Raw genomic sequence first — 23,883 nt, forward strand, 5'->3', positions numbered from 1 at the left:
CATTTGTCCCTTCTCTGCTCTAACAACTTCATGTTCGCAACTAATCGTCAACTAGTCACCGAATTATACGTTAAACAAGCCAGGAGCTGAGGAAAGAGGCCTTATGACTCGGATAGAGCTGTAGTTGCATCAAAATGACAGTAGAAATGTAGCGCTTTTGATTAAAACACTCATTTGTAAATCTCCTCCACCAGGACTTTGTCGAGCAGCTTTATTTCAGCTTCGTCTGTGATTGCAAAATTATCCTTAGTTGTAGCCTTGCATCAATCGCGTTTGAGTTGACTTTGGTGGCAAATGTTGACTTTTTGGCCAGAAACCAACCTTGTTTTAATAAGTCTGCTGAATAAAACTTGGACGACGACAATAACTTGAACAGAAATCTGAGGAAAACACTTTGAGTCCATCATTGATGCACAACCCGTATCATATCATCTACTCTGAATCGCTATTTTAAATCGGGCCTAAACCCACACTGCCTGGTTGTACGAGTTTTGTCTTTTCCCTTAATATCTCGTGTGGGTTAGTTGCGTTTGCTGCTCCGGTTCACCCTGGTCCCTGTGCGGAGAGCGAGCTGTGGTAATACGGAGCAGACTGAGGCACGTCGTGACTCATTGTTGCAGCGGCCCACTCACACTCACACCATCCTCTGCTCCAATTCTTTCATTCTTGGGCTCAGTTGGAGAGGTTTTCGACAGGTTTTCATTTAGACAAAATGCAGTTAAATTAATTAAATAAAAAACACACAAATATATACCGTTTTAAAAAAATAAGATTGCATTTTTATGATTAAGCGTTCACCTCAGCAAAAGAGACTGTTTTTCATACTTTGAATATCACGTTTCTATTTTGAGACAATTCCCACGAGATGAGACACAAGAATGGATACATGAGACAAGATTTAACAATATTTTTATAATGTATACATTGTGTTTAGTTCAGTTTCATGTTTTGCCTTCACAATTTATTTTACAACACTTTTGTTGTCATTTTAGCACTGCTTTTTGTGCTTTTGATAACTACGGCTTCTCAATAAGTGTAACTCATCAGCACAGACAAATTTATAACATCTCACACCATGGGTTGTGCATTTCGCTGTACATCTTGTGGCAATTTTCTTTTGATCTTGTGGCATGAAAGCTTGTCCCCCATCCTTAATATTTGTGTAGTATTTGTAGCAGTAACAGTAGTTGGAGTTCTCCTCCTCAGCCTCACTGCATCTCTCTCTAAAGCTGAACCATGTCACATTTTCTTCCCATTAAACCTCCTGCTCGGAGTGAAGTCCTTGTCTGTGTGAGCAGCTAAGTGACTGTGATGCAGTGCAATAATGGAGCCGCCTCAGAGTTAATCCCCCCTGTGTAAACACTGAAGCTCTCAGCAGCTCCGGGCTCATCCTGAGCTCTAACTGGACAACACTTTTACAATGGAAACGCAGGGAACTACATATGTCCATAAAGCTCATGTTCATATGTTCATAGAGGTTACATTACCATGGTTTCCACATGTGCTGCAATTTATAGTCAATTTCAGATTAGGGATATTGATCATTTAATTATGACTTATCGTTTTAGGTCAGTAGTGCCAATTGTATTTGGCTTTCCAAATAGCACCATATATAAACCAGGAATTATATCAGGAATAAATTCGGGTTAAAAATGGTCTAAAATTATGTAGTTCATAATTAATATTGATTCACACCCCCAAGAAATAAATATGTCTCTACATTTCACAATAAATTGTGAAACTGCAGCTCGGGAAACACTTTTTTACAGATCACAGGTTGTGTAAGTGATGAGGCTGAAAAATATTACATAAGGTGTGTATTGTAATATATTACTGATTTAATCTTGCAGGCATTGTTCAATATGAGAGAACTTATGATGGTTGCATATAGAACATAGATGCTGAGTACAGGTGCACCAGCTGAGGAAAGTCTACACGGGGCCAAGAGAAGAGATGAGGCAACACCAAACCTAATTTTTCCTCTACTATATTCCATTGTAGAAAAGGTTTCAAATGTAGTCATTTGGACAATGTTTTAAAAATCAAAACGTTTTAACTTCCATCCGAAAGTAAGTTTCAATTTGACATTAAGATGTCAAAACGTCTTGATTGGGTAACTCCTAGACGAATTAGGGGATTATGTAGACTTCCTCCACACTAAACTGTTGACTATACTTGAACTTACTGTAATGGGGAACCTTCAGTGAAATTACATAATGTTACATTACATCACTGTCTTTTGGGGTTTTTTGGACCACACTAAGTTCAGTGTTGCTGTCCTGGAAAAGCTTAAACCGATCCGGAAGTGCTTGGATGGATCTTTAAATAGTGGCAGGACGCCTGTATTAGCTGCAGCCTGTGTGTGTGTGATGCCCAGCTCTGTAATGTAACGTAGTGCTGACTCAGACTGTGTGCGTCAACAGCTGCTGCCTTCAAGAGAGCGAGAGTGTGAGAGGGAGTCGTGCCTGGGGAGGGGGAGGGCGCATAGCTGCTGTGTGGGAGAGTGAATAGGTTACTTTAAAATAGAGTGCTACAGATTCATGCTTTTTGTGTTCGTTATACCTTGCAGCTCTTTGATTTTGATGTTTCAAAAATAAGATTTTGATGTCCCAAGATGCAGGCTAAAAATATGCTATTTATAAACGAGGACAGTGTTTTTATTAATCTTAGATGACTTGTAGTAACAGTAGTAACAGTAGCAGTGTAACCAGTCGTAGTAGCGGTTGTATTTTTAGTCAAATAGCATTAGTTGTAGTAAAACAGGAAACACAAGATGTTTTTTCTAGCATTTTTAGGTCTTGTCTTTATTAATTGATTTTTCTGTTAAATTGGTTTAATCCTTTTTAAAGTAAGAATGCGTGAGATGGTAGTTCATCATTAGTCCTACAATAAACTATGGCTGAACAATATGATTTTTTTGAGTGGGTGACATGTGGATTTAACCAATTACATTGAAGTGTGAATGTCAGAAGCATATGATTAATGCATTTATATTCCCTTGAAGAGGTAAATAAAGTCTACATAAACCTCGATTAGGGGTGAATGATATTGACAAAAATGTATATCAATATTATTGCCAAATATTCTGCCTAGCAATAATCAGACAATATCATGTCAATACAAAAGAAATGTGTTAAAACATATTAGTTGAGGTTTAATTATCAGACAAATGTGAAATATCTGTAAAAAATGAATCACTAATGTTCAGAAATGGCACCTTTTAACTTTTATTTGTAAGATTTTTGGTTTGGGTAACTGGGGTTATTTCGAAGATCAGAAACATTGATAAAAACATGCATGTACATTTTAGTTGTACATTAAGTATCTCCAAATATTTGGAAAACGAATGGGTAGTAGAACTGCAACCTTTTGTAGACCCGTCCCCTTTCAGTACAGTGTTTACATCGGTGCTCATAACTGGTACATGATGATTTAGTCATTACAAGCAGCAATTAAATTATAAAAGAGTTCACCTTTCAATGAACTATATTCTTTTCAATACCATTTCTGATAAGGTTTTATTTATTTAAAGAAAAAAAAATCGGCCTTGTACCTTGCAAGAACAGTATTTTTATAAATTACTTTGGTGAACTGTGATACACTGCTTAAAATTCCTTTTCAAATTATTCCACAATCTCACCTGCAGATTGACAAAGAGAAACGTCTCCTGGTGGTTCTTAAAACCTCTTGTTTTCAAATTAATTTGGCCATTTGGTCTTTATACCTGGCATTATGGATGATTCGTATTGCCATTTTTTGTAGTGGCTTTATTGCACTGCTATAGTTACTCGCTCATACATTTTTATACAGTATAATAAATTTGGTAACACTAGAACATAATATAAAACAAATGGTTTATATTCAGTGAATGTTTGACACTATTATTGAAATGCTAAATTAAAACTAATTGAAACTAATCCAAACTAAAATTGAAATTTTAGTTTGTACAAGTACAACTAATATATTTAGTTGTACTTGTATTTAGTGATAATTTGTTGAGATCGAACCATAGTTTTAGTTTGTGCATTTCGGCTGTTACAATTTCAATTATTCTATCTGCACTCTTCTACGAACAGAAAATATTCGTTTCAGCAAATTATATTAATTTGAACAATGTGGACACTTTGGTCCAGTCATTTATGTATGAAATGAACAGTATTTGCCCCAGTACTGACCCCAACTTGCATCTTTTTTTCATTTCTGTTCTTAATCAGCTCTTTTCGTAGCACATTTGACCATAAACGATATACTCCTAATCTTCAAAACAACAAACCGAAACTTGAAGTAATTTTTTTTGGCAGATGGCCCACGCCTACAATAAACCACTGACCACAACAACAGCATTTTAATCTGTTTTCTTGTTTTTTCCAGGCTCAGATCGCTTTCTTACAAGGAGAGAGGAAAGGCCAGGAGAACCTAAAGAAGGACCTGGTGCGGAGGATCAAAATGCTGGAGTATGCGCTCAAGCAGGAAAGGTGAGCCCCTTCACAGCCCACCCACTGTCTCACACACACGAGCACGAGCACACACGCACACACACACACACACACACACACACACACGAGCACACACACACACACACACACACACGCACACACACACACACGCTGGCACACATGAGACTCTGACTGAACAACTGCAGTGTCTAAGCCTCCGCTGACTGAGAAGTGGGCAGACTGAGCACTTTCATGTTATGGGAACAACAGGGTAAAGTCTTCGTAAGATCATTTTACGGCTCATTTGAATCTAGAGTCAGGATTATTTTGTTACGCAATTACAAAATATTTCTGTTCAATATATGCTTCAACAGCTTAAATGTAAATATTTTAACAATCTGGCTGTTTATGTCACAGCATCAACAAGTTTGTTAAACGTAAAAACTTGCACCGCAACTTTCTAGACATGAGCCCAGTTTGATTCTTGAACTTGGTGATACAAAATGCCTTCCCAACACCATTAAAGCTTAAGAAATATCAATCTAATTTCCTGCCTTGTTATAATAAACTTAAAGTACACCATAATTGCACCATTTCGAACAAAGGTTTCCTCTTGTAAAACACTTTTCTTACACAGAAAAGTAAAATAAAACGTGTCTAGTTCTGTCTGCAGTTCATCGTCGCTGCTGCCAATCACTGCCGCTCCGTGTCTCGATGCTTTATCTGTCCCTTTTGTTGCTGTGCTATGTGTCATGTCTCAGCTGTGGTGCGCTAATGGGCTGACGGGCGCAGGTCCTCCAGTCGCCCCCGTCCGCCGCCTGTTCTGTGGGCTACGAGTGTGTTTTAGCTCGGGGCGGGATCCTTGACTTTGTGTCTGAAGAGTGTGACCGCTCCTCTGGACAGGACGAGGCGCTGCACCGGGATACGGCCGCCATGAGTCACAGGATGAATTTTATTACTGCCACTTCCCTTTGGACAGATTGTTACTGACCTCAAGAAACTACAAGGCTGCTGTTCACGAGGAAACATGGAAACTGCAGACATGGATTTGAAATGGAGTTCCCAAAATGCTTCTTTGTACATTTTTGAGAATGTTTACAACCTGTCGGAAGAGCTTTAATGACACAAGAAGTCCTATCTTTAATTTTAAAACCTTAGCGACCGTTGGCAGGATTTAAAGGAGACATATTGTGCTTTTTTCCCACGTGTTAAACTATATCATTTTGCGTTGTGTTCATTGTAAATCACTGTATTTATCTAAAACGGCTTAGTATTTGAAACGGATCAATCAACTTCCTGTTCAAAACTGTACAACTGAGAAGCTCCGCCTCTTCATAGTGATGTAACAAGCATCGGATTGTCATTTACACTTACCTACGGGACATTTTAGAACCCTACATGCATCACTTGGAGTCTTCATCTTTCAAACAACTGGAGTAGACGGGATGTGGGTGGGGATAGGGGGTAGGTGAAAACGATGTTTTTTTTTTGAGCACTCGAGTCTCAAATGCTGGACAATACATTACTCAAACAAGCAAAAATGTAGTACTAAACATCTTTGAGTACACTAATGATGAAGCAATCCTGTTATTGCAAGGTCAAAGCTCATGAAAGTTGACAAAACGGCATGTTCTGTTGGGCTGTAAGCCTTTAGTCATAAGGCGCTGGTACAGCTAGCAGCCCGGTGTAAACGCTCCCTCTTTTTTTTTTCTCACACTTATTGTGCTTTATCTCCTATTTTTGGAAATATGGTTAGTATATTTTTACGATAGGGACACGCGCTGGAATCGTTTTTAATTCAACTGTTTTTGACTTATTTTCGGCTGGATTTGAGCGTTTTTCGTCGTTGTTGTGATGTGAGCCCACCAGCCCCCCCCCCCCCCCCCCCCCCCCCCCCCCCCCCCCCCGCGCCCTCCGGCCGCCGCTAAAGTACGGCGTGTCGTCGGTACACGTTTATATACACGTTTATATAAAAGAGGAACTTCACGAACGATCGTGACACGCACTGGAATCGCTTTAAATTAACTTGTTTTGACTTTATTCGGCTGGATTGAGTGTTTTCGTCGTGTCGTGGAAATGTGTCTTGGCTCTGAGTCCCCCGGCTCCGGCCCCGCCCCCCGGCCGGCGCCGTACCGCGTTTACACAAAGGAGGAACTAATGAAACTGCGGAGAAAAGTTGTCTTACCCGGAGATAAGATAAGATAATCCTTTACGTTATCCCGGCGGACATCCTAAGGAAAACGCAACGAGGCAGACGGGCTGGACGTAAACTCCGAGAGAAGAGAGGAGGAAACAGGAAGTCGGTTCCCGCCGTAGTCATGGGTAATGTGAGGTCCCTTCAAAAGAAAATGACGGAAATAGCGAGCCTCATACGGTCCCTGAGGATTTATAGGGACAGCAGCGTCTTGATTTTCACAGAGACCTGGTTAACAGCAGAAATGCCAGACTCTATTGTAGGTTTGGACAATTTTCATCTGCTGCGGGCGGACAGAACGAGAGAATGCGGGAAGAAAAGAGGTGGAGGTCTGGCGGTGTATGTGAACACGAGCTGGTCCAAACCCGAACACTGCACAGTGAAGGAGCAGCTATGTAGCAGGGATATTGAACTATTGGCATGAGGCCATATTATCTTCCCCGGGAGTTCTCACATGTGATTTTGATCGCAGTCTATGTGGCCCCATCTGCCAATGCTGAAAATGTTTGTGAAGCACTGCTCTCCTGCACTTGTAGGCTGCAAACACAGCACCCACAGGCTCTCTTCCTCGTCTCTGGTGACTTTAACCACGCTTCTCCCTCTTCTGTTCTACCAACATACACCCAGTATGTTACCTGCCCCACCAGGAACAATAGAACATTGGACTTGTTTTTTGCCAACACCAAGGAGGCTTATTCCTCTTCCCCCCTCCCTCCCCTGGGCAGCTCGGACCACAACCTTGTACATCTGAGGCCTGTGTATGAACCCATCGTGCGAGCCTGTGGTGTCCCGTGAGGTGAGGATGTGGTCTGCTGAGAGCGAGGAGACTCTGAGGGACTGCTTCAGCACCACTGTCTGGACTGAGCTTTATGACCCACATGGGGAGGACATCAACACCATCACAGAGTGCATCACGGACTACATCAACTTCTGTTTTGAGAACATTGTTCCCTCCCGGACGGTGCAGTGTTTTCCAAACAACAAGCCATGGATTAACCGTGAACTGAAGGCTCTGCTGAAGGAGAAGAAGAGAGCCTTCAGGTCAGGGAACAAGGAGGAGCTGAGGACTGTGCAGAAGGAGCTGAGGAGGAAGATCAGGCAGGCTGAAGCCGACTACAGGAGGAGGATGTAGGAGCAGCTGCAGCAAAAGAACATTCAGGGAGTGTGGAAGAGCCTGAAAACCATCTCGGGCTTCAAAATCCCCCCTGCACAGACAGAGGGGGATCTACAGTGGGTGAATGATTTTAATGCTCGCTTCTTGAGGTTTGATCGGTCACCTGCCCCTCCCCCTGCACAGCTGCATGCTCCCTCTTCCACAGCTGGACAATGCCCTGCATCTGTTCCTCTTCGCTTATCTGCCCCGGACATCAGCTCCCCACTTTGCCTGGACTCACCCATCCCCCCAGCACACAGTCCCCCTGCCAACCACTGACTGTCACAGCAGCACAGGTGAGGAGTGAGCTGAAGAGGAATAAAGTGAGGAAGGCAGCAGGACCTGACGGCATCAGCCCCAGGCTCCTTAAGTCCTGCGCAGATGAACTGTGTGGAGTTGTGGAGCATGTCTTCAACATGAGCCTGAAGCTGAGGGTGGTACCACAGGTCTGGAAGACCTCCTGTCTGGTACCTGTGCCTAAGACACCGTGCCCCAAAGACCTCAACAGCTTCAGGCCAGTGGCTCTCACGTCCCACCTGATGAAGACACTGGAGCGGCTAGTCCTGGACCACCTCCGCTCCACCGTGAGCTCAGCCATGGACCCGCTGCAGTTTGCATATCGGCCTGGCATCGGAGTGGAGGACGGCGTCATCTCCCTGCTGCACCGCTCTCTCTCTCACCTGGAAAAGCCTGGCAGCTCTGTGAGGATTCTGTTCTTCGATCTTTCCAGCGCCTTCAACACCATCCAGCCGCTGCTCCTGAGGGACAAGCTGGAGACGGCTGGTGTGGAGTATGACCTGGCAGAGTGGATCCTGGACTACCTCACAGACCGACCCCAGTTTGTGAGAGCCCGGAACTGTGTGTCTGACACTCGGACCTGCAGTGTGGGGGCGCCCCAGGGCACTGTCCTCGCGCCCTTTCTCTTCACCCTTTACACTACTTCAGACATGGCACGGACAGCTGTGTCCTGCAGAAGTTCTCTGACGACTCTGCCATCATCGGACTCATCACGGACGACGATGACGCGGACTTTGTGGACTGGTGTCAGCGGGAACCACCTCCTCATCAACAATGCGGGGAAGACCAAGGAGATGGTGGTGGATTTCCGTAGACACCACCCCACTGCCCCCTCACCAGTGAACATCCAGGGACGGGACATTGAGAGAGTGGACTCATACAAGTACCTGGGTGTTCATCTGAACCACAAACTGGACTGGACTCATAACACAGACGCACTGTACAGGAAGAGCCAGAGTCGGCTCTACCTCCTGAGGAGACTCGGGTCTTTTGGAGTGACAGGGCCACTCCTGAAGACCTTCTACGACTCTGTGGTGGCATCAGCCCTCCTGTACGGTGTGGCCTGCTGGAGCAGCAGCATCACAGAGAGGGAGAGGAAGAGGCTGGACAGAGTCATCAAGAAGTCCAGCTCCGTCCTGGGCTGTGCTCTGGACTCGGTGCAGGAGGTGGGGGACAGGAGGGTCCTGGCTAGATTCACATCTATGCTGGACCATGAGTGTCACCCCATGCAGGACACTCTGTTCACTCTGGAGAGCAGCTTCAGTGAGAGACTGATCCACCCTCGCTGTGTGAAGGAAAGGTTTCGCAGGTCTTTCCTTCCTGCTGCTGTCAGACTTTATAACAAACACTGTTAGTACTGAACACTCGCAATACTGACCTAACCATGTGCAATTCTGTCATATGTGCAATTGCTGTTGGAATTCATGTGCAATTCATGTGCAACTACTGTGAAATTCATGTGCAATCTATGTGCTGTCGTGACACATATTCATGTGCAATTACTGTCGTGATCACATGCAATGGTATTTATGTATTTATTTATTTGTCTATGGGAGTTTTTCATTTATTTATAGGAGATCTTCTACTGAAAGTGTTTTTCAGACTTCCTATAAGTGATCTGTTCTTCTGTATCTACTTCTGTATCTACCTGCATTGCATCAATGAAATTTCCCCATGTGGGACAATAAAGGAATATCTTATCTTATCTTATCTTAGACTTTGAGTTGACTTGTCTGTCTTAGTCAGCCAAATGTTTTGCCAGTCGACTAATGATTTATATTGGGGCTATAAATATGTCTATAGACAATGCAGCCTGGTCAGATCATAGACTGGTTTTGAGTCGGCCAAGAATTTATTTTGTTGAATACAGTCCTCAGTTTTATGTAGGCAATCTCTTCAAACGTTTTGCAATACTTATAGGTTTCTTATATCTATTGCGATTCGATTTGCAATTTATGTTTTAATGGTAGGATTCTGTTCAAAGTTCACATTTAAACAATTGACAAATAGACTGAAATAGGCCTTTTTGAATTGACAAACTAATGAAAGAATCGTATGCATTTCAGAACAGCCACAGAGTTATGTTTTTATGCAGAATACATGCCCTGTTGTTGTTGTTTTTTTGGTGACATCACTTCTTGTAAAAACATGTCGAGTCTCCTGTGCTGTGTTATGTCGAGCTTTAAGGTGTGGCCCCCAAAGGCTACGCAACCAGACGGATTTCGACCGTCGAAATCCATCAGGACTTGGCCTTTCCTGCACTGTTTCCCGCGGCAACCAACCAATACTTTGATCTGTAGTTTGGGCCGGTCTAAATATAATATAATCCTTGTTAAATTAAAAAAAGTCTCCTGTCTGATGAGTAAATGTTGTGGGGGAAATTGAAAAGCGAGTCGAGCACCTGATCTGAACTCGTCTGTGTAATGAGCGAGACAATCCCACTCCAGCCGTGTCCAAACAGGTTAGAGCAGCAGTGCAACGATCGTCAGGGGCCGTTTGACGCCCTTGACTAAAGAAGAGTACTCCAAAGTTGTAGGGAAGTTCTCTTAAAATAAAATCTCCTTTAATATAACAACAGGGCTCATAAGTGACGCTTAAATGTTCCAAAATCTACTAGGTTACCACTTTGCTACCGCTGTTGCTATTTCTTATTCACTGCCTCCACTCGTCGTTTATTCGATTAATCGGTTGATGGATTCTTAGTCAACCAAAATGTTGAATCGGTTGACTAATTATTTGTCTTTTTATTTGAGGATTTATAAGGATCACTGCAGAAAGAAGAGTGCTCGTTGTGAGTTTGGTTGAGATCTTGGGAATTTAATCTGCCTTTGTACAAAGAAATGCACTGTTTGTTAGAGATTCATTATAAACGAAATATTGCGGTGACGTACCATCAAACGTCACACAATAACACCGTGGGCTATCACAGTATATTGAATTACAAGCTCTCTCGCTTTGTTTTGTAGCTTGAAAACAGTGTGAGCCGCATAGACCATGATCCTTTGCTCCGTTTTAGAGCTGTTATGAAGCTTAATTGTAATTCACATTCGTTATCCACACCAAAGGCCTGTCAAGACATTTTTGAAAGGAAAATATCGCAAAACCGCTGTGTGAATATTGTGTTAATATCGTATTGCGACAGTTTACTAGACGTTTTGGGGGTTTTCGGGTCTGATACGAGGTCAGATCATAGCGATACTTAATAGTTATGAGAGCGCAGGTCTTTTAGTCTTTTGACAAGTTCAGTTTCTTCTGTAGGTGCACCATCGTCATCACTGCATGCGTATCGTGTATATTTATCCACGTTTCTCTGGAGATTGCCACTGTATACTTGTGCACAAAACACTTAACCCAGAAATGCTCTCAGTTTCCTAGCAACAGGACGAGTCTCGAAGGGTTTCCGCAGGCAGTGTCAGAAATGTGATTTTCAAAGACCGTTCAGGGTCGTAATTTACAGTGAATTAGATTGTGACGTGCCTCCTGGGTCGCGGCGGTGGAGCAAACGCAGAGGCCTGAGCGGAGACCGAGGGGGGCAGCAGCTGTGGAGACTCTTCTGCCGTTTCCATTCGTTTCTACGATGAGCGCGACAAAATGGCACAGGTGAAGCGCATGATGACGGCGCCGCTCCAATGTACCGCAAACGTATACGTCTCTTAACATATAGAACTGTCCGGCAGCAAATCTTCAGAGGAAACTAGGACAACTCGAGCTGATAAACCAAGTAAAATCTGCTTTGAAAAAAAAAAAAAAAAAAAGGATAAATTGGAATGGATTTAAACCTCCTCAATCCTGCCATAAGCGTCTAGAAATCCACAGTTGTGTTGCCAACAGTGGTTTGATGATTTAAAACGGGTGTATTTCATATTACGAATCCCGCAGATAATGGTTTAACATAGAAAGATAGTTGTTAAAATGTGTTTGGTTCTTAGAAAATAGAGATATAACGTACAAAATTGTGTGCAATATATCAATTATGATTCTGTTTGGATCTTCTCGTATTATGTTTGAACTATGCATTGTGTATAGTATCAAATCGTGATCAACCCTGGGATTTTGTCTTGAATATGCGCAATTTAGAATGAATTGACTCATTTTACCTCAAATTTACAGACTGAACATTACTGCTCGGGCCCTTGTGCGGTTTTTATATCTTGTTTTATTTGTTTAAGCCTCCATGTTTGTTTTGGCATGAACGAGGCAGTGTGTATCTCTGGTAAATCACCACGCTCTAAAGTTACTCGGTTACAGACTCTTGTACGTCTTTATAAAGTGTGCACGCTTCTAGTCTTGGCCTGGGAAACCCAGAACCGGATTCAAATAGGAACAAATAAGAATTGTAAGCAAGCTTTTATTATGACCCATGAATCCCATACACTACAATTGAACCTCTGCATATTTTATGAAAGAATATGTTGGTGAAAAAGCTTGTTATCTTTGTTGCGCTCATTCATTTGTCACCATGTACTGCAATAGTGTGCCTTTCTATCGCTCTGTGAAATGGACTTTGTTGGTGTTGAAGCCAAGATCAAAGTTTATAAATGATTTCACTCTACAGTCATTATTTAACAAATACATGTACCGTATTTTCCGCACCGGAATATAAGTCGCACCAGCCAAAAAATGCATAATGGAGAAGAAAAAAAAACATAAGTTGCACTGGAGTATGAAATGCGGTTGCAAGTGTGAAAATAACATATAATATCACACAAGTTGCTCCAGAGTAAGTAGTCAAAGTATAGATAATAGTAGTTTTGGCCGGGGTGCAACTTATACTTATAAGTATAAGTCGCACCCCGGCCAAAACTATGAAAAACGGTGCAACTTATAGTCCTGAAAATACGGTACAATACAATGGTTACGACGACTGTATTGTAATTAGGGATGTCAATGTTATTAGGTTAAACAATAATCTTGATTATTTGGGTCACAATATATTCGTAAGAACCAAAAAAATAATAATTGTGACAGTTTTCAAAGCAAAATGAAGTATTTTTAGTTCAATCTACCGTCCAAAAAGTAGACCTAAACGCTCATTAGTTTGTTTTTGTCTTTCTTTCAGAGCGAAGTACCACAAGCTAAAATACGGGACAGAGTTGAACCAGGGCGAGATGAAGCCCCCCACCTACGACTCGGGTGAGTTTTACCCAGGAGTCTATGCAGCAACATGCCCCACTCTTTCACTCTGTCGGTCCCTCTCCATCTACTTTTTTCGCACCGTCTCCACTCTTTCCCCTTCTTTCTCCTTTTCTTACCCCTCTTTTCCCCTTTTCGCTTGTTCTCCATCTTTCTCTCGCATTACCCTTCTCTCTCTCCCTCCCTCTTCTCCATCTCTTCCTTTCCTTTCCTCTTGTTCTCGTCGCTTCCTCCTTCCTCATTCTCTTTCCATCTTCCGTCACTTTCTCGTTCTCCTTTCTTCTTGCACGCTCCCTGTCTGCTCCATTTGCTCTCCTCTCTTTCCCCTTTTCCCCCTCATCTTCTCTTCTTTATCTTCTTCTACCTCGTTCCGTTCACCGTCTCTTGCTTTTTCTCTGCCTTTCTTTTTCTTTCCTCTTGGCACTCACTCTCTTCCTCTGTCTTCCTCCATCTTTTGGCGTAGTCTTCTTTCATCTTCTCTCTCGTTTTTTTTTCTCGCTCACTGTTCTTTCTCTATGTATGTGTATATGTGTGTGTGTATATATGTGTGTGTATGTATGTGTGTATGTATATGTATATATATATATATATATATATATGTATGTATATATATATATATATATATATATATATATATATATATATATATATATATATATATATATATATATATATATATATATATATATATATATATATATATATATATATATATATATATATATATATATATATATATATATATATATATATATATATATATATATATATATATCTCTACCTCTCTTCTCCCCTTTTCCTCTTTCCCTCTCTCTCCTGTCCTCTCAATCTATTCATTCTCCTTCCGCTTGTTCCTCTCCCTCTCCCCCTCCCTCCCTCCCTCTCACATACCTGGGGTGACAGTGCAGTCCAGCTTGTGAAGGCTGCATTCAAGTCTAATCTTGTTTTCCTTGATGGATTTCATCACAAACGCTGAAAGAACCTTTGTTTTTTGCGTAACCGGGGCAACAGAGCTACCTGTTTATTGGTTAAGGGAGGTGCAATTTAAAGGCGCAGTACACTTTTTTTTTTTTCCTGCATTAAAGGACAATTATTATGCATTGTTTCTATTGTTATAGGTTTAACATACTCCTGAGTATATTTTACTTTGGTATCTAATGTTTTAGAACACAAAAAATAGAGCCAAAAGTAATTTTGTTTTCTATCTACTGGCAGCAGAGGGAAACACATAAGTGACAGGGCATTTAAAGACGCGTTGTATCACATTTCTGTTGACTTTATCCAAGTAAAGCAAAATAACTTGGTTACAAAAGAGCATCATTATAATTGGGATAACATTTTAATCCTACATTTACTTGAGTACAGTTCTACCTTCCTCTGATGCAGTGCCCAGTGTCTCTCCCCGTTGGCTCAGTGTCTTGTTTCCAGTTAATGTTCAGTGGATTAATTGGCCTCTCATGTTCGAGCCCTCCACAATCATTGAGTCAGACATTTGCCTCTCGTCTGCTCCTCCTCTCCTTGTGTTTATTCATAAAGCTGTTCAGAGCTCTCCAAGTGTCCATGAGGAGGCGGGAGACTGAGTGGGAGAGCGAGGGGAGAGGAGGAGGTTTTGGGTGACGAGAGGAGATGATGAGGTTTTGGGAGACGAGAGTAGATGATGAGGTTTTGGGAGATGAGAGGAGATGATGAGGTTTTTAGGAGACGAGAGGAGATGATGAGGTTTTGGGAGACGAGAGCAGATGATGAGGTTTTTAGGAGACGAGAGGAGATGATGAGGTTTTGGGTGACGAGAGGAGATGATGAGGTTTTGGGAGACGAGAGGAGATGATGAGGTTTTGGGTGACGAGAGGAGATGATGAGGTTTTGGGAGACGAGAGGAGATGATGAGGTTTTTAGGAGACGAGAGGAGATGATGAGGTTTTGGGAGACGAGAGCAGATGATGAGGTTTTTAGGAGACGAGAGGAGATGATGAGGTTTTGGGAGACGAGAGGAGATGATGAGGTTTTTAGGAGACGAGAGGAGATGATGAGGTTTTGGGAGACGAGAGGAGATGATGAGGTTTTTAGGAGACGAGAGGAGATGATGAGGTTTTGGGAGACGAGAGGAGATGATGAGGTTTTGGGAGACGAGAGGAGAGGATGAGGTTTTGTGTGACGAGAGGAGAGGATGAGGTTTTGGGAGACGAGAGGAGAGGATGAGGTTTTGGGAGACGAGAGGAGAGGATGAGGTTTTGGGAGACGAGAGGAGAGGATGAGGTTTTGGGAGACGAGAGGAGAGGATTGGGCATGACCCACTTGCACAACAAACCCAACACTTTGAGGGGCTTTTGAGGCTCATTCTCAAACGATGTCGGTGCATTTCTCATCATGGGAGTTCTGAGTTCTGTTCTTGGAAACATTTTGACTTTGAATTTGAAGCTTCATTATTTTTGTCCCAGATTTGTGTGTTGACCCAATTGTGTAGCCCACGCAGACACTTGAAAAACATAATTTGTCTGGGTTCTGATGAATTATTTTGATGAACTACATATTTTTTAGACATAGTTTATCTTTCAATAGTCAGTTTGGTGCTAAACCTGCCTATAAATGTCTTACGTGAGGTTTGAAAATGGCACAAATGTGAATAGCCTGCACAATTAACCTCAAATGTGGAAGAATACACTGCAAGTTTAAAATGCATGCATGAATAAATAAATAAAAAAAAGAATCAAAAGATAAACTGATTAGACTGGGCTCTATCCATTCTAACTTTTTTTAGCTCTGACTGAGGACATAACAAGACATTTTGCAGTCGACTCGGAGCAGCCGTTCAGAAATCCTTCCATTTCCCGACAGCCGGGCTTCATACATTAATTGTAGCTGTGGATGGCCACAGTCCAACATCTCCGGCTCTAAAAATAACCAAACTAATTCATAATTTACAAAGTTGTGGCAGAGTGAGCGTTGGGCACTTCAGTCACATGACTGTGACTGAAATGTTCAGAAATGATATCACAGGATCATTTATCACATCGAACTACATAACACTTTTACTGTTTCCAAGTTCAAATCCTCTTCTTATGTTACGGCTGGAGTTCTCTGATTATGATACGGCACAATTAAAACATGTATCATTGAAATAATATATTGGCGAGTACAGATTACTGCTACTATTACTACTTAGTGCTGCTATTACTAGAACTAACATTACATCCAATACTATTACTACACTTCCTACTAATGCTAGTGTCAAACTGCTAATATGTGGCTGACACACTATGAATATTACAAGAAAATAAATCTATTAAAACACAAAGTTCTCCATGATCTGACGGACATGATTTGACTCATTGAACTAATACATTGAGACGTGCTGTTTTGTTTGAATTTAACAGAACTACTTCTGTCAAAGTAATGCAAAAACATTATTGTGTCACAGCACTAAACATAATTATTGAATATCACATCACAATTACCACTGATGCCACTTCTAACTCCTAATGGAACAGAAATAACTCGCAAAGTAAACATTTATGCAGATTTCTTTTAATTTTCACTTCAGTACTTTTGTAAATATAATGCACATTTAATACTGCTACAAACCCCAGACTCTTTCCCCGTCACCAATGAAACTTGTAAGTCCAATGTGGCTTAAAACCACACTCACTCTGACTTGATTTGTCGTCTAGTCTTTGTGCTGTTGCCGGGACACTCCGACGCAGGAATTTTGTTGTTCAGTACTTATTATGTCCATTTACAGTCATCATTCATTTCGCTCTCTTTATTTCCAGATGAGGCAAATGAAAACGACACATCCGGATCACTCAACAATCAGCTGTCCTGGAAGCAAGGACGCCAACTCCTCCGACAGTGAGTGTCACTGTATAAATTAGAACGTTTTGTTCAATCCATAAATCATCACACAACTGGACTAACATGGCGTTCATTTAAAGTAGGCAGACGCACAAGCTTTTTCCTGATTCTACTGATGTTTTTTTGCAGCATTTACATAACAAAGTGTGGTGTAAAGCTCCCTCTATTGGTCACTGTGGGATGTTACATGTTGTGGTAAATTTTAATGTTGTAGTGCAGTGTTTTTAATTTCCCCTAAACTTTTTTCTAGATGTTATGTCCTTAAAGGAAGCACATGAAACGTTAGCAGTGAATTGGTTTGAGCTTAAAGGGACTAAAAGAGACTGAAATGGTGAATAATTATAACGAAGGAGATAAAAAAGTAAAGAAAAAATGCTCATGGCCATAAAATCTAAGTCATGTAATCATTAAGAAATAACGTGTTGTTGTGCATTTCAGTCGTTCATTGCTGTATTTGATCAGTTCCTCCAGTTCATGGAAGCAGAGTCATATTTAGGTTTTCATTTTACATTCAGCCTTCCTTGTATTCCAAAGTTGGGCTCTTCTTGCTCATCTTAGACTCCACGGCAGCTCCCCACGCGTCGTCTGTCCCAACACTCCATCGGTCTGTGTCGGGACAGCTCAATAATGTACTTCAGAGACATCTCTCCTCTTTCCTCATTCTTCTTCCCTCTCTATCTCCATCTATCTATTCTCCTTCTCTCTTTCATATGCGTCCACATTTGGTCCAGGTTTTCATCCCAGTTTAGTCTGAAGTGGTCTTGGTTTGGTTTTAGTTTATCCTTGGTTTAGTGCAGCGTTTCTCAAACTGTGATAAGCGAGGTCCTTTAGGCGGTATGCGCATACCTCTTCAGCTTTGGTTTTTGTAATGTTTAGTACATTCTTTTCCAAATTTGTTCTGCTTTTTGTGTAATTTCTTAAGTGAAACTACTGTGGCACTGGTGTATTCCTAATCAAGACCTGGTTTAGCCCTAGTTTAGCTCTAAAATGGTCCTGTTATAGACATGATTTAGATCTGGTGCATTCGGAAAGCCAAAGAATCACTGGTCTAGTGGTTTATGTTTCGTTCCAGTTTAGTCCCAGTTTTTATGAGTGTGTGAAAGTGTGAAAGCGGCTTCTCTCTCTTCTCTGAATCGGCTTGACTCACTCAGAGTGTGAACTGGCGCAGAGCTGAAGATCAGGATATGTAGGACATGGTTGCTCAAGGTTTCCTTGACTTAATTTTTATTTGAACTTATATGAACTCCTTCAAATAGAAGTGTTGGTTCATAAACACCATATTTACTCTTTGTAAAGGTCTGTGTATTGATATTTTTGTTTATGACATTTGCAAGTGCTACATATTTTGTTTTACATTTCAATACGTGGTACAAAGGATTGCAGTAGATGCTGTTCAAGTTGTCAATATTGTTAAAGGCCAATAATTAAATGTATTGAAATGAAGACTATAAGGAGGTTTTTCACGTGTCAAGGAAATGTTATTCAAGTAAAGCCATTTAGTTTTTTTAATTGTGTCCATATTGGTTTGAAAAAGTTTTGTAATATGCTAGAAACATTTTAGCCAACCATATGTAAAACTATTGGCATGCTAACATGGATGTAGCCAACTTTTCATTTGTATCAAGATCATCATGTTGACCTGCTCTGTCTCTGCCCCAGGTACCTGCAGGAGGTGGGCTACACAGACACCATTTTGGATGTGAAGTCCCAGAGGGTTCGGGCGCTGCTCGGTTTGGCCGGAGACGGAGGCAGTCGGACGGGGGAGCGCCAAACCACTGAGCCCCTGGTCAACGGGACAGACTCCTCCGCTAAAGGCAACAGAGGGTTAGTTTTTACATTATCAAGGAACATAAGTGTTGTGAAGTGGGAGAGGTGAATACGTGCTCTATTTATACTATTTCATAATTATTTACACGTTGGCTTCCCTCAGTGTCACCACACATTCTACCTTTTACTTTTATCTCAAGTCACAAACTCTCTGTCTGACGTTACCTTTGTCTCGTCAGAAAAAGTGAGTTATCGGACACCAGGGCCGTGGAGGAGGTCATTAACTTCATAGAAAACGCAGCAGCCGAATTCAGTGACGAGGACGAGGATGAAGACAGCGAGGGCAAAGACAGGACTGTGGAGTCCCGAACTGTAAGAGAAAACACATCGTATCTGCTGACTCTCAATGTATTTAAGTGAATTTCAGTAGTTTCCTCTCTTATACAGTACATCTTCAGTTTGTGTACAGCATTAGACCACATCATGGCAGCAAATTGAATCAATCTTTCACTTTGGTTCTGTACCTCTTAACATTCAACATGAATTAATGATAAAGTTCCTGTACCTTAGTTTTAGTTCTTGGAATTCAGGTTAAAAGACACTGGATGCTTTTGGAGATTTTTATATATTTAATTACCTTTATTTCAGCAGGAAAAACCCACAGTCCCTCAGGGGAGATTTACATTTTACAGGGTTTTTATCAGATGAAAACCATAAGCTCACAATGGCTGGAGACTTACAGTATCTTGTTATCTAATCAGAGACCACCTCAGACTGTTCTTTCTGTGTCATGGGGCAAACTGTAATCTTGAAACATCTTAAAAGAGGGAAAAAGTAGCATTTTCTGATTTCCATATTTTTTTTTCTATTTGAAACGTTATTTGAATGTCCCAGATAGTCATGTTTAACCAATCTCATTTGTTGAAACAAGGTGACATTATTTTGTAATTCATGTAGATCCTGCGTAAGAAGCCGTCCTCCACGACCGCCCCGGCGAGTATGGACACGAGTGAGGATCCAGACGCTGTAGAGGCCATGAAGGTGTTTGACTTCCTGTCCAGTCCAGACGAAATGGACACGTCTCCAGAGTCCAGAGACCCGGGGGACGGCACGGACTGGGGTGAGTCTCTGCCCTGTCAAAAGCATGGGACAATAACCTTTAATAGAAGAGAAGACTCTGGACCAGTGGATATCAAACTTGTCTCTACATCTAACACACTACAATTACCTATCGCTTGAAGGTCATTTCTAAATCGAAATGTCACTTTTTACAAACTGGAAGAATTGCAGATTGAAACAAATAAATGTATAAAGACGACAACAACTGGATCCCGAGATGACCGGACCTCGAAACAAAAAGACGATTGAACGTTCCGATAGTCTTTGGGTCCGACAGTGAATCGGACCAGCAGATGAAAAGACGACTGAATTAAAGACTAATAGCTCCAAGACAACTAACGCAACCACTTCTTAGCCATATTTTAAGAACCACTGGTCTAGACATTTCCATTTTACAGGAAACTTGAGATATTCGGTGGTATAATTTCCTTATGAGTATAGAATAAGGTGATGCTTGTTGTACTTTTCACTCATATCTCATGCTGTGGTCATATTTCATAATGTTTGATGTTTCTCTGTTTAACCCATAGTTTGTTCCTTCACTGTGTTCCCATAGCAATGTGCGACCACAATCTCCGTTCCTCTCCTGTGTCTCCAATAAGCATAAATTCTTTGAGTCAGTGTTTTTGCTAAATTTCCACAAAGTTTTAATGTCCCCAAATATCCGGTTAAGGCCAAAACATACTGTTACTATACAACTGCAGTTCAATTAATGCGAATATTGTAGAAAAGAGTTTAATTTTTCTTCTTCTTCTTAAAAGGCTTACCTTATTTTACATTTCAACGTTTTATCTCTTTAGACAGTTGTAAATAAATAAGTTTATCAGCATTACTCTTATCAAAGTGTGTGGGCAGTTGGAAGTCAAGGGTCACCTGGCCAAAAACACATCCAATTATCAAACGCATATTTTGAATATACGTATTGTTGCAATATTTAACTGACACCAAACTTCTGTTTATATTTACCTGCAAAGAGTAATTTTAAGTAGTTTTAAAATTCATGACTATAAAATCTGACTTTTTTTTACTTTTCCATAGTATTCCATTTAATTGAGCTGCACCAGTGTGTATTTAAGATAATTAATTGATACTGAGTCGTAATCCTAAAATACTTTCCCCATACTTTCTTACAAAACATTAGTAAACAATAATGGCAATGAGTCCATTGAAATAGTTTAGATGTACTAGAATAGTCCAGTAGCTCTTGAATCCGATGAACCAGGATGTGACCAGCTCTCGGTCTGGTCTTGTGTCCCTGTAGACAAGGAGGAGCAGGGTCCCGTCACAGAGGCCTGGGACGTGGACCCGGGCCTGATAACCAAACTCAAGGAGCAGTACAAAAAGGAGCGCAAGGGCAAAAAGGGGGTGAAGCGTAAGTCCCTCCTGCTCCTCTCTCTGTAGAGCTCTGAGGCCTCAGTCCAAACAAGAGTTCACTCTTTGTTTCCTCATCTCCTCTTCCAGCCTTGTTCTTTCTCTCATGGTTTTAGCATCACTCTGTCCCAGGGCTGAACAGTTGGACAAAAAGTGTCACTGGAGCGGGAACATCTGGTTCCAGATGTAATATTTCTTTAAAAAAAATCACAACTTTACAGATGTGATAGAGCCATTCACTTATGGGAAAACAATTGACCGTAACGTGAATCTATTAATTCATAAAATACATTGAGTCGTTTTAGAACTTTGGGGTTTATACAGCTTCAGAAAATGATAAATAGATCACATTATACAACTATTGCTGAATACCTCAAGATTTAAAAATTGGCAAGAATTTTGCTTCAAGAACTTCCTGTCAATTTAGGCAAATTGTATTATCATCTAGGTTTAAAGATGGTCTACAACATTTTTGAAAATCTAATCTAATTGCAAAAGTCATGTGATTGTGATTTATTTGTTTTTGTTTTCAAATTTTACTGACAGAACTACAGTATAAAGTGCATTTTAGAACCCAACACTACGGGATTAATGTTTTACAGTATAAAACTGAATATTTTTGGGTTTCTTAGCAGAGGAAATTACATTACTTTTCAATTAATAACTAATTTCAATTAGTTTGTGATTAATTATGGAGCCCTAGTGTCCGCTATCGTGACATTTTGGCAGTTTCCTATTCACTTTACCAAATTGTTCAGCCCGTCTGTGTCTTCTGCTCTTTCCCGTCAAAACCATGTTCCTTTTTGTCTCCTTCTCCAGACTGTGGCATGTTTCCCTCCCCTCGTTTATGGATTCTTAATTTATTATTCACTTCATCTTGTCCACACTCCTCTCCATCACAGAATCATGAGTAAGTTAGCGGTGTTGCCTCCTCCATCTGTCAACAATCTGGGTTTAGTCTCTTGCAAGCGTGCACAGCTCCCACTCATTAAAACCACCATCATGTGTTTGCTGTCCTGGTGCTCCAGTTAATGGCATTTGTTGTCGTTTTAATTGAAAGCGATAAAAACAAACAGTGAGTTGTCTGGATACCGCCGCTCTCACGGTAAAGAGCCACTTCAGATGGAGTCTCGTTCACTTCTCGTGAGCCATTATTTTGCACATTTAAAACACCCGTCCTTCTGTAAATGTGGCTTTATCGAATCACGCGCCGCTCGGCTCGTCTCGGCTCGTCTCGGCTTCCCTTTCATTTGATTGAGACGCCATTTTCAACACTTGGATCTTTTTCTATTTTAGTTTTTCTCACTTGGTTTATCACATCTGAGGGAGTGTGGAGGAGAGAAGATAAACATGAGGAGCGGGTTTCTTTTTACGGTCTGCCGGCACCTGTCAGTAAAGTTAAATTTGAAAAAGGCGAATTATTCTAAAAATGTGAGTAGAGTACTTCAATCTTTTAGTTCATTTGTGATGAACTGAATGAATGTATCCTTTACTTTTCCTTTCACAGTCATCACAATAAAACTGGCCCTCAGCTTGTACCTATTTGGATATTTAAATTGGCACAGATTTTTAGCCGGATTTCCGACCATTCTTCAGACTTGGGGCTGACACTGACACTTCAGAAGGTTTAAGATGGTCCGTGCTATGGCTTACATTTATGGTCATCAATATTGCATAATTTAATTTCTTTTTAAATAATCAAAATTTAGTTTCACTTTGTAGATACTCACATGTTTAATTGAAATTTAAAAAAAGTAAATACTACGCTTAGATATTCATTGATATGTGCCAGTAAGCTTAAAGTCTTTACATTTTTTGTTTTCTTTGTTTTCATGATTTTCCTCCTAATAGTTTAAAGGTGCACTATGTAACTTTTCCGGAGGGGTGTCGCCTGCTTCCGTAGTGCACCTTTGATATTAGACCAGGATCAGTTTGGTTTAACATTTCCTCTTTGGTTAACCAGGCTTCAATTTTTCTCTTTTACATTTCAAGTTTTCTTCTATTTTCTGCTTTTTCCATTAATCGTTTCCTTTTCAGCTTCTGCTTCTCATTTCGCACGCTTTGATTACAAATTGAATACACTCATTGTAACTCGACCCACTAGACTGAGACTTGTGCCGTGACTTGTTGCACAGGGCCGAACCGGTCTAAGCTGCAGGACATGCTGGCTAATTTAAGAGATGCAGAGGACCTGTCCCACCTGCAGCCCCCCTCTGCGCCACAGCCCAGACCCAACGTGGCCCGCTTCAACGAGCACGACGCAAACCGGACGGATGAAGGTGAGGACGAGCCGGTGGCCCAAGTAAAATGTGAGATACTCTGCTAAGTAAAGGTTAGAGAAAGTTGATGCATCAAAATACTGTATATTACTTGAACAAAAGAAGCTGCCAGTCGCACTAATTGAAAAGAAGACTGTTAAAGGAGACATACGTTTTTTTTTCTGGTGTTTAATATTGAATGTTGAAACTGCAGATCTGATAAGCCCCGCCTATTCATTGTGACGTTTCACTGTAACTAGCAGCAGATTGTCATTTACATGTTTTTATTTTGGGAAAGAGGCT

General features: G+C 41.1%; 1 protein-coding gene across 2 annotated transcripts in view; it reads left to right on the forward strand.

Annotated features, from left to right (window-relative positions):
- Nucleotides 1-23,883, forward strand: part of LOC140351660 (striatin-like) — a 45,553-nt gene that overhangs the window by 14,324 nt on the left and 7,346 nt on the right. Inside the window, exons 2-9 of one of the 2 annotated variants that reach the window (XM_072437594.1) lie at nt 4,372-4,475; nt 13,140-13,213; nt 16,984-17,062; nt 18,725-18,889; nt 19,072-19,204; nt 19,790-19,952; nt 21,213-21,323; nt 23,458-23,601. In XM_072437594.1, coding sequence (XP_072293695.1) covers nt 4,372-4,475; nt 13,140-13,213; nt 16,984-17,062; nt 18,725-18,889; nt 19,072-19,204; nt 19,790-19,952; nt 21,213-21,323; nt 23,458-23,601 — 973 coding nt within the window. The remainder of the gene's footprint in view (nt 1-4,371; nt 4,476-13,139; nt 13,214-16,983; nt 17,063-18,724; nt 18,890-19,071; nt 19,205-19,789; nt 19,953-21,212; nt 21,324-23,457; nt 23,602-23,883) is intronic. The other variant, XM_072437595.1, reaches the window with a different exon arrangement.

The sequence above is a fragment of the Eucyclogobius newberryi genome, unplaced genomic scaffold (assembly GCF_026437365.1).
Source record: "Eucyclogobius newberryi isolate DKJ021-1_F unplaced genomic scaffold, fEucNew1.0.hap1 SCAF_8, whole genome shotgun sequence".
Lineage (NCBI taxonomy): Eukaryota > Metazoa > Chordata > Actinopteri > Gobiiformes > Gobiidae > Eucyclogobius > Eucyclogobius newberryi.